The sequence below is a fragment of the Echiichthys vipera genome, assembly GCF_963691815.1.
Source record: "Echiichthys vipera genome assembly, chromosome: 22".
Taxonomy (NCBI): domain Eukaryota; kingdom Metazoa; phylum Chordata; class Actinopteri; order Perciformes; family Trachinidae; genus Echiichthys; species Echiichthys vipera.
In genome coordinates this window covers 12,728,041-12,739,217 of record NC_139847.1, presented here as the reverse complement: position 1 = coordinate 12,739,217, position 11,177 = coordinate 12,728,041, and the positions used below count along the sequence as shown (strand labels likewise).

General features: G+C 40.4%; 1 protein-coding gene across 1 annotated transcript in view; it reads left to right on the top strand.

The window, feature by feature from the left end:
- Positions 1 to 9,591, top strand: part of ppargc1a (peroxisome proliferator-activated receptor gamma, coactivator 1 alpha) — a gene marked incomplete at its 5' end in the record, with an annotated part of 265,148 nt that extends 255,557 nt beyond the window's left edge. Inside the window, 4 exons of the mRNA XM_083936921.1 lie at positions 3,514 to 3,634; positions 5,413 to 5,534; positions 5,889 to 6,040; positions 9,108 to 9,591. Coding sequence (XP_083793047.1) covers positions 3,514 to 3,634; positions 5,413 to 5,534; positions 5,889 to 6,040; positions 9,108 to 9,211 — 499 coding nt within the window. The 3' untranslated portion in view covers positions 9,212 to 9,591. The remainder of the gene's footprint in view (positions 1 to 3,513; positions 3,635 to 5,412; positions 5,535 to 5,888; positions 6,041 to 9,107) is intronic.
- Positions 9,592 to 11,177: the final 1,586 nt, after the last annotated feature.

Genomic DNA, 11,177 nt, shown 5'->3' with positions numbered 1-11,177 from the left:
AGATGGAAAGCTAGTCTTACATTTTCTATAATCATTCCAAAAATACAAAAAAACTATTCTAAAATTTGCATCACACAGCAAATTGGTGTTAAGATGCCAATAAGCACTCTTAGGCTTAATAAACCTCATGCCTACGTTACACATTACCAAACTATGGTCAGAAACAGAAACAGGAATGATCTCACAGTTCCTAAAAATGTTAAGTTGATGTTTAAAACAATAAAATCTATCAAGACGGGCTAATGAAATCAAACCATCCCTTGCATGACCCCATGTATATTGTCTTATATGATTAAAATTCCTCCAAGTGTCAGCAAGTTCATGTTTCTTAATCAATTCCACCAGTCTCTTTCTTGAAGCAAGATGTGGCTCTGGATGATTTCTATCTATATTTAGTGCTGTGCAATTGAAATCACCCGCCATAATTAAATAATCATCTTTACTACAATTACTTAACACTTCACATAGTTTATTTAAGAAAATCATTCTTTCCATCCCAGATGAGGGAGCATACACACATAAAAAAACAAAAGCACAATGATCAAAAGTAGCTCTAACTTTCAAAAGTCGTCCATCTATAATGTTGTCAACTGTGAAATCTAAGGCAACGCAACTTCTAGAAATGAGTAAAGCCACACCTCCACTTAAAGAAGATTTATGACTAAAGAATATTTTCCCATTCCACTCTCTACACCAATCCAAAACATTCCTATCATCTGTATGGGTTTCCTGCAAAAACAATACATCTATGTGTTTTTGTTTTATAAGCTCAAAGAGTTGTGCTCTCTTGTTTATATCTCTAGCACCATTTATATTTAAAGTCGCTATGTTAAAAACACTCATTTGTAAGGGAAAGCACAACACAAACTCAACCAAACAAAGGCACCATATGACAATGAAGATCGAATTAAATGACGCTCTTACTTTCATCATTAGTCTCTTGTCTAAGTTTTGTCAGAAACTTTTTCAGGCGTGCAATCTCTTGATCAGTAAAACCACCATTCTCTGGATTAATCCTAAATTGTTGCACTGAATCAACAAAGCCCATGGTATCTGGAAAATAGTTCTCCACTCGTACTCGTTTCATATTTTTGGTGCGTTTCAGAAAATCCTTTATGGCATCTAAGGTATAGGAAGCCCTAAATACGTGCTGCTGTGACGGTGAGCAGGAGTCAGTGGAATCAGACTCAGACTCAACATTTAAATCGGCTGAACCGGCTGTTTTTTTAGTTGATCTAGTGCGTCCATCAGAATCCTTTTTTCTTTTCACTATGGGGTACTTAAACTCCACAGTAGTGTCCATTCCTTCCTCGTCATCTAAACCCTCCAATACGGCCTCTGCTACCTCTACAGCAGTCTTTTCGTTTACCGTGGGAAACTCCAACAACATATTCCCACACGCGTCTTCACTTTCTACAGCTTGTGTGTTTACATTCTGAGAAGCAGAAACCTCATTAGACACTGTGCTACACCCCATACCTGGATCTTGCTTACCTGTTGCGTCGCTTTGTTCTGGTCCCTTTTCCGCATTATGTTTGACAGACGGCCCTGCCGCTGAAGTCTCATTCTCCGCCACCTCTCCTACTCCTCCAGGCTCAGTTTCAGACAGTTCACTTGCACCTGTGACAGGGCTGCCTACTGTAGGTCTGCTTTTATTTTTCTCAGGGCAAGCACGAATGAGATGTCCTTCCTTTCCACAATGAAAACATTTCATAGTTTCGGTAGTGGCGAAAATGGTATAATCAAACTGCTCAATTTTAAATTTGAACGCGACATTGAGATCACTTGTATAATCTTTAAGGATCATATACACGTGTCTCCTGAAAGACACGACATGTTTCAATAATGTTGAATTGCATCCAAGCGGGATCTTTTTAACTGAAGATACTATTTGCCCATATCTTGCCAATTCACGGCAAATCATCTCGTCGCTAATGAACGGCGGTACATTGGACAAAATTACACGTTTTGAAGGAGTTACGAGTGGTAGAACATTAACCAGATTTCCATCTATATTTATACCTGTGCTGATAATTTCACTGACTTTAGTAAAATTATCAAGAAAAATAACCACTGAACCATTCATTCTAGAAGCTGAAACAATGCTATCATGTCCCACAATAACGCCAACAGCTAGACCACATTCCTCAACAGATATATCTGAATTTACGGGGATTTTGATACCATGACGCCGACTCAATTTATCAAACGCCATTCTCTCCATGTTTGCCACGCTAACCGGCGATCAAATCGCTGGTTGCGGACTAAGAAACAATAAAGACAACACTTATCTAACTAAACATAAATTATAAAGTAAAATAGGAAGAGAAAACAAAGATAGAAAAGTAACCCTCAGCCGGACAAATGTCCGCACACGCACTCACTCACTCACTCAACAAACGCTACGCCCACTCAGAGAGAGAGAGAGAGAGAGAGAGAGAGAGAGAGAGAGAGAGAGAGAGAGAGAGAGAGATAGAGATAGAAAGTGCTGTATGGCAGCGTAACAGTCATTCCCTGTCTGCACTGACACTGCAGAGCAGAAAAGAAGACCGGGAAAAGCTGACCAATAAAAGCCGACTGGGCTTTTCCAGGAGGGGGGCGTAAAGAGGCAGGTGCTAGACGTGTTTCAGACGGAGAGTGAATAAAGGTATATTCAGACAGACAGTATGAGCAAGGCCGTACTCTCCAGGAAGAATAGCTGAATGAAAGTCACTGTAGGCAAATGCATTGAAAGTAACTTGACCCTGTCACCACTCTGAAAGAGTTTGATTTCTGAAGACTAAAGCTTTTTCGCAGCCTGTCCCATCCACACTGGGGCTCCATGACAAAAATTCAGGACAAATTTGTTTAATTGATCAAGTGTTATTGCACAACTGACAAAATAATCCCAAAACATACTGATGCACATTCATACTTTGACACTCCCAACTGTATAATGATGCTTATTCAACTTAGTGCCTCTGTAGTTTTCCCTGCGCCACTGCAGAAGGGACCATTTCATATGCAGGGAAGTACTGTCACAGTGCAGGAAGAGCGAGAGAGGGAGACTGACATCATCTCACTGCTCCGAGCTGATTTGGCACCCACAGGCCTAATGACACCTGACAAGCCAGAGAGTCGCTCATCAGTTGAAAACTTAACGGACACATCGTGCTACTCTGGGGTGAGGGAGAAAGTTGCACTTTCGTTCTTGATGAAGCCCTAACTAAGCAGAAAGTAATGACATGTGAAGTTGTGCTGACAGTTGCAGCTGCCTGGCTCCCCGACCGCGATGCTCGCCGGCACTCCCGCAGGCCTATCCTGCGGGCTCCCTAATCATAGCGTTGGCGAAGAGACATCTTATTAACATGTCCATTTCCTTTCCTTTGCAATCCCCTTCTCAAACATCAGCGGCAAGAAGATAGGGGACTACTCCTTGGTGAATACTGGCAATTGTTCTTCACAGTCAACGGGAAGGGTGAATATGGAGGACGAGCTAGGACAGTGGTGTCATGTGTATTCTTTCCTCCGCAGGTATGACAGCTACGAGGCGTACCAGCACGAGAGGCTGAAGAGGGAGGAGTACCGCCAGGACTACGAGAAGCGGGAGTTCGAAAGGGCTGAGCAGAGAGAGAGGCAAAGGCAAAAAGCAATAGTAAGTCAACTGACACTAAGTTCCTACATCTTTTTTTTTCGTTGCTTGACTTTACATCTTTCCTGCTTGATAAAAGGCCACATACAGTCACTGCCTTGGCACATGCAGAAATTTCTGCGAACACACAGAAACCTCCCACAGACACACACATTACTTAGGACGAGACAGCCTCCAGCCCAGTGCCATGTGCCACAGTGTCTCCCTGCTAAAAGAATACATACAAAGTGAGTTCCTGAATGATTCAGGCGACAGGCCCTTCCTTCTTATCTCAGGGTTGTGTATTTTTAACATCTGCGTTGTCTGGAAACACTGTCGACTCTTATTAATCACTCCCCCGGGTAAAATGTTAAAATAGTGGGAAACAGAAACTAGGAGAGCAAGACGGAGAAAAAGGAAATGGCCACTGATTCTCTTGAGCGCTTTTCCTTTTTCTGTATCCATTTCAAAATTCAGCCTGATGCCGTAAATATCACATATCTCCGCTCTCCATGGCTCAGTGTGAAATTACTCAGGTTTCCAGCAGGGTAAGGCTACTACCACCCGTTGATAAAGCACACATTAAGTGATGCAGTAATGCAAACGTGGCATAGCATGCGTACATTTTCAAAGTGGGAAAGACAAACAATTACGAGCAGTAAAGCCAGTCAAGCTGTCGAACAAGGTTTGGGAGGCCAGGGATGTGAAAGCGTCTCCTTCTGTCTGTCTGTCTCGCTCTGTTTTTGCCTCAGTCTCTCACTCTCACACACACATCCACACACACACACAGGCAGCCCTCGGGGTGCCATCAAAAGAAGACTGCCTATTTATCAGCTGTCAGCAACTAAACCCCTAATTCAGCAAATACATTTTTTGTCTCAAACAGCATGTAAGCATTAAGAGAGAGGGAAAAGCATAAAAACAGTAATCTGGAGTTAATTTGTATCTTTCTCTGCTACTATATGTAAGTCAAACAGGGCAAAGGTGAACTTTGAGTTTAGCACCAGGCAACTGATTTACATACACGTAACTACCCTCAAGACAGCATTCAAAATTTCAACGGGCCTCAATGGACTTGCCCGAGTAATAGCAAGTAAATGAATGAATAAATAAATGATACTAGTGATATACACTTTAGCTCCAGGCTTATGCTGTATTATATGATTATCAGATGCAATTAAACTACTCAGATGCAGTAATTGCAGCCTGGTGCAGTTTCTTCCTAAATTATTCTGCTATGACCCCAGCGTCCTCCGAGGTTGAAGGAAATCCATGTTTTTTGCCCCTTGGCTCACTCCTGCTGCTCTTAATGCTCCCTTCCTCTTGGATGTGAATATCCTTACAATATTAACTGACCGTGCCTCGTTTGACCCCCGAGTTGGAAGGAAGAAACAGGCTTTTCTCATATAAGGCTGAGTCACCTCACAGCTTTATTTTTAGACTACACAAAAGAAGAAGCAGCCCCAAACTTAAGACATGGCATCATTTGATAAAAATCACTGCCTCCGGTTGATGAGTTGCAGAGAGAAAGAGGAATTGTAGCACCAAGGCAGACTGAAGGCGCTTCCAAACTGCAACTTTATCAGATAACAGGAAGCAGGCCGAACCAATCACAGAGGAACATAAGACAGACGGAGAAGAGGGACAAAAGAACGGGGACCGAAAGTCAGCTGCAGTATCCACAGGAGTGATCAAGACCAATTCATTAGGGCTCAGTGAAGAAAGAGACAGGGAAAGGAAAAACAGACCCCCTTCCCCTTTTAATCTCCTTCCTCCACTCTGTCTTTTCTCTTAACGAGCAGGAGGAGAGACGGGTGGTGTACGTGGGGCGACTGAGGTCCGACTGCACCCGGACAGAGTTGAAGCGCCGCTTTGAAGTCTTTGGTGAAATTGAAGAATGTGCAGTGAACCTGAGGGACGATGGGTAAGGCCCCAGGACTCTCTGTGCTTGTGTGTGCATCTATATGGTTGTCAGGTATTAGTGTAGGGGGATAGGGAACATTTATTTTACCATTCCTGACCCCTGGATATAATACACAACAGTATACTGCTGGTATAGTTGCAGAGGAGGTGTAAGACAAAGACAAAGCTTTTACAGCCTCAGAGTGTCTACTGATCCATCTAGTTCTAATTGAGCCTATTGAGCCCCAAAGTTACATTTTTCTTGATTCTCTTTTGCACATAAGTAGTATGATCTTCATCTAAGACAAGGCCCCCCTGTTCAGTTGTTGTTTCCCCACAGCACCACTCTGACGTATCGTTTCCTATTTTTGACCAGGGACAATTTTGGCTTCATCACATACCGCTACACTTGTGACGCCTTTGCCGCCCTTGAGAACGGCCACACCTTACGCAGGTCAAACGAGCCTCAGTTCGAGCTGTGCTTTGGCGGACAAAAGCAGTTCTGCAAATCACATTACACAGACTTGGGTAAGTAGTGCAGCTTAGTTGTTTTCTCCATCAGCCCCCCGCAGTCATGCAGTAAATTTGCGTAGCTGGGAGGAAAGGCTTGAGCGATGTTTCCAGATCAAAAGACCAATCTCTGCGCTAGTAACAATTCCTACAGCCCTGAATGTGTCCGTCAGGCATTTGTGACTCAAAAGGGCAAAGAGAGTTCAGAGGTCAATCTGTGAATATACAAAGAATAGAGCGTAATGTCCTCCCTGCTTGTAGCTGTAGAATCTTGAAAAAAACAAGGCAGACTCCCTTACTCACATGGACAAGTGCTTGTTTCTACTTCTTTGTTATAGCACTTAAAGCATGTATGCCGCTGTGTTTTCATCTGCTGTTGCATACATGTGTGGGAATCACTTTAAGAGCATGGCGAAGAGGAGGGAGGAGCAGAGCAAAGAAAAGAGATGAGTTGAGAAAGAGAAAGGTGCGAGCGAGGTTAAGTCCCATCAGCCCCTTCTCCCTCCACAGTGAGGTTCCATTTGTTGCCAGCTGTTGCAGAGCTGAAAGGACGTAGAGCCTTGATGTGGCAGGTAGGGGCCGGTCATTTACATAGAGGGAGGGGCCACAGTCAGAGCATACTTACTTATGCACACCTACTGCCTTTGTTGGGAGTCAGGGGTCGTCTCAGACTGCAGTACAGCAGAATTCATCTAACTTAAGTGATTCCTTAGAGTAATCATGCATATATGTAGCCAGTGTTTGTACATTGTGTCGATATTGATCAGATACATAAATCTGAGAAATCTGTGCACTGAATGGCACATTTGATAAATAATGCAAGATAGCAATGAAATCAGGGCTTTTTTTTGGTATGATGCCCTACTTCTGACATAAAAAAACACTTTCTTCTCCTCTGTTAGCTGTTAAACAATTATACAGGTGCCGATTCTTGAGCAGCCAAATTGAAACTTAAAGGTCCCATATAATGTGCATTATCAGGTTCATACTTGTACTTTAGGTTTCCACTAGAACATATTTACATGCTTTAATGTTCAAAAAACACATTATTATTCCTCAAATTGTCCGTCTGATTATACCTGTATTCACCCTCTGTCTGAAGCGCTTCGTTTTAGCGGCTATCTCTTTAAGACCTCCTCCTAAAAAAGCCAAGTTTGCTCTGTTTGGTCAGCGTTTCCGGGTCTTCTGCATCTGCACTCTCAGCATCTCCGTACCGTCAAGCCAGCCAGAGAATGACTGTAACGGCTCTGTAGCGGCCCTTTTTACCTTAATTAGTATAGATGTGACATCACAACTGTACAGAAGTCCTGACAGCACTGTTTCTGAATACAGGCTGTGCAAGTTGGAGTGTTGCAACACTTTCACAGTATTTATATATAGCCCCTCAATCTGCTTTATAATAAGAAAAAGACATGGAAAGCTCACTTTTTACAATATAGGCCCTTTAAGTGAGAGATGCCCCATTCTTGCCAAATGTTGCAAACCAACAAAACATCATCTCCTCTGTTTGATTATGACATATACGATAGGTATTGACTCCTGCATCTGCAGACACTTTTTCTTTGACATTTATTTATCAACAAAACGGGAGGTCAGGAATGAATAATGCACTGCTACAACAAGAGGGTCGACGGGTCATGACAGAGAAAAAGAGCACTTCCCTCAATAAATGAAGCGGTTGCTATACATTTTCAAAGCACATGCTTGAAGCTATCAGCTTTTTAAGAGAGGACATGATGAGAAACTGACACACAGAGAAACAGTTGCTAATCCTAAAGCCTTGAGGATAGACATTATGCCGAGATTGACTAATCAGTCTCCTGAAATGGAAAGACTCTTTGTCAAGAATAGGCTATTTTGGTCGTCGCCATACTGATCGCACAGGATAAAGAGATTGAGAGGAAATAGTGTGGTATCCAAACCTCTCCCCGTCTTCTCAATCTTGTAGGCTCTTGCTTCTTTTTTGTGTGTTCGGAGACATTGTCCATTAGTTTTAAGTAGAGCACCAGGGTATTTTTCATCCCTCAAGGTGCACAGTGTGAAGCAATCCAGCCCTTGGCCATTGCATTAGATCACGACTGGTGTCTTCTTGCTGCCATGGTCATTCCCATTTCTCAAAGCTCCTGGAGTGTGCTGCTGGGCCCTTTCGGGGCCCCATTTGTGAAGCTGTCTGTCGGCAGAGATAAGATACTTTTTATGTATTATCAGGTTGATCAGGAAAAATAGGACATATAAGAGATGGATGAACTGAAGCCTAGTCTGTTGCCTCTGTGTAAAGTGAGGCACCTTTTTCCTATTTGAATTCTTGGTAGTAGGTATAGCTTTCTATAAAAACATGCAGCGAAGAAATCTTCTAGCATTTAACCCTCGTAAAATATTACCTTTAAGTCTGACTCTGGGCACACTGTAGGCTGTGCATTATCCTTTATTTTTCAAGTTTATCAAATTTTCATGATTTTGTGGAAATTCTACACTCAATGTAGCCAAAGACAAGGAAAAAATAAATATTTTCTTTTTCAGAAAGATGCAGATCTGGAAACTTTCAAGCTCATTAGCAAAGTAACAATCAGATTACCTGAGCTCCACGTGAGCAATAATGATGTTAAAGGTTGGAAAATGAGAAATGCACACAGCTGGATTCAGAAACTGGGTCTTTAAATGAGCCGTCAGGATTTTTGTAAGGTTTTGATGTCATAACTATACTATATATTGGTAGAAAGTGCCTCTATAGTCATTCCTCCACTGCAATGATGATGCAGAGATGCAGAGAGTGCAGATGACGCATACTCTGAAAGAGGAGGGTGTCTTAAAGAGACAAGCACTAAAACAGAGCGTTTCAGACGGAGGGTGAATACAAGTATATTCAGACAGACATTATGAAAAATAATAATAGGTTTTTTGAACATTAAAGCAGGTAAACATGTTCTAGCAGAAACCCAAAATACAAGGATGAACTGTGAAATTAGCATGATATGGGACCTTTAAGGCAGAATATTCTGAAAGCTGTAACCCTAAAGTTTCTCTTCTTCTCTTGTTTAATATGCTTTATGTTTATATGCACTGACCACAATCATACCACTTTCAGACTCCCATTCAGACGACTTTGATCCAGCCTCCACAAAAAGCAAGTATGACTCGATGGATTTTGATAGCTTGCTGAGGGAGGCCCAGCGCAGCCTGAGAAGGTAACCAGCTCAGTGGCACCTGCTGTCTGTCACAAAGAGGGACTTCTGATACCTCACTGTTGTTTCTCGCTCCTTTGACGACGAGACTACCAGAAGTTTTACACTCTACGTCATAGAGTATATAAGAATAAGTCTATAGACCTATATCAATATAAATGAATATATCAAAAATAAAGTTTACATGAACAAAGCTGCTGAGGAGCTGGGAAGAGACATTGCATTCTGGGAAAGCCAGTGAACCCTCAGAACCTAGTGCACAGGTTTGGTGCACTCTACTGCTGTACAACCATCAGTGAAAGAAGAAATGAAAACTCTTGTTATTTTTTTTCTCCAAGCACTACAATGCCCACAATTCTTTGGGGGTGGAAAACATGCAGCTTGTTCAGCCAGATTTGTTTTCTTTTGCTGTTGATTTTTCTTTCTTTTAAATCTGGTGTTTGGATCTAGTGTTACATTACAAACCAGAGTATAGGGAATTGTTTCTTGGAGGTAAAATTCTCAAGGTAACATTGTTGTCTACATTTTAAGAATAAATGTAGCTGTGTATTTACAAATACTATAAAAAGGAATATTTTTATTTTATGTACATATCGGATAAAGTTCTTTATTTGTTACAGCTATGCACTGTAAAACGCAGCCTTTTTTAAATATGAGGAGAACATTTCTTAATTCAGAATGTCGATCTGTAGTAATTACAATACTGTTAAACATATTGTACAACTACATGATGTTTAGAAGACATGATATGATTGTAAAAAAGAAAAAAAGATGTGTCCAATTTGCTCATTTTGAGGGAGCATGTGAACAAACGTCCTTTTTTAAGTTATTTTGTTGGGGAAAAAACAGTCAACCATGTATAGTTTTCTCTGTTTATAAAGTTTCTCAATCAGTGTTTTTGCTTATAAAACCAGTTTAAAAAGCATTTTTAACGTGTTTTTCATGATTGTAAAAAAAAAAGGTACCCCATTTTCTATTAATTATTTCTGAAGCAATCAATATATATATATATATATATATATATATATATATATATATATATATATATATATATATACATATATATGTATATGTGCAACTACGTTTGATTTCATTGCTTTGTATGGTTCTCCTTTTGATTACCCTCAGTGAAAGAGAATAATGCATTCAATTATTTCCAATCAATACAAACACATATTTATCTATTTATTTTAATATTTAAATCAAGACTATTTATGGTCTCCATTTTACATGGTGTACCTCATGAAATTTATTTGCTGTCTATGTTGTTCTTCGATTTGTGTTATTTAACTTCCAATCACTAGACAGGGTGTACAATAAATGGTTTGGTGGGAATAATATTACCTTCTATGCCTTTCCAAAACAATCAAAACATTCAGCTAATCACTCCAGCAGGCAGCCCCTCATCATTTTATTTTATTTTTTTTCTGTCTCCACTATCAGTCACATCTGCAGCGCGACACTGGCTTTTCTTTCCTCACAGAAACCGAACATGAAGCAATAAAATGATTTTTGCAGGAATTTTGTTGTGCCACTGTAAACGCTTGTTGTCATCGCTCCACTCATGCTTGATTATGTGTATGCCAAACAAAAGTTTACAATTTCCTTTTCCGAATTTTTTAAAGATCTTGTATTTGATGTAAAATATATGAATATATACTGTATATGCGTATATATACAAATATATATATATATATATACGTATATATATATATATATATATATATACAATGATGATACTGATATTATTCACAATAATTAAAAGATGATTAATAATAATAACAATGATAATAATATAAATAAACAAAACAACTATATAAAAAGCAATAAATTATTTTTCAGAGTTGTATTTAAGCTCCTAACGTTGTGTGATTTTTGGACTTGACCATTACCCAGTCGCTGGTAGCTAGGATGACTCCATTCCAGTATCTTGGCATTTCATCACCATAACATTACCCTGTGCGGTAAACACT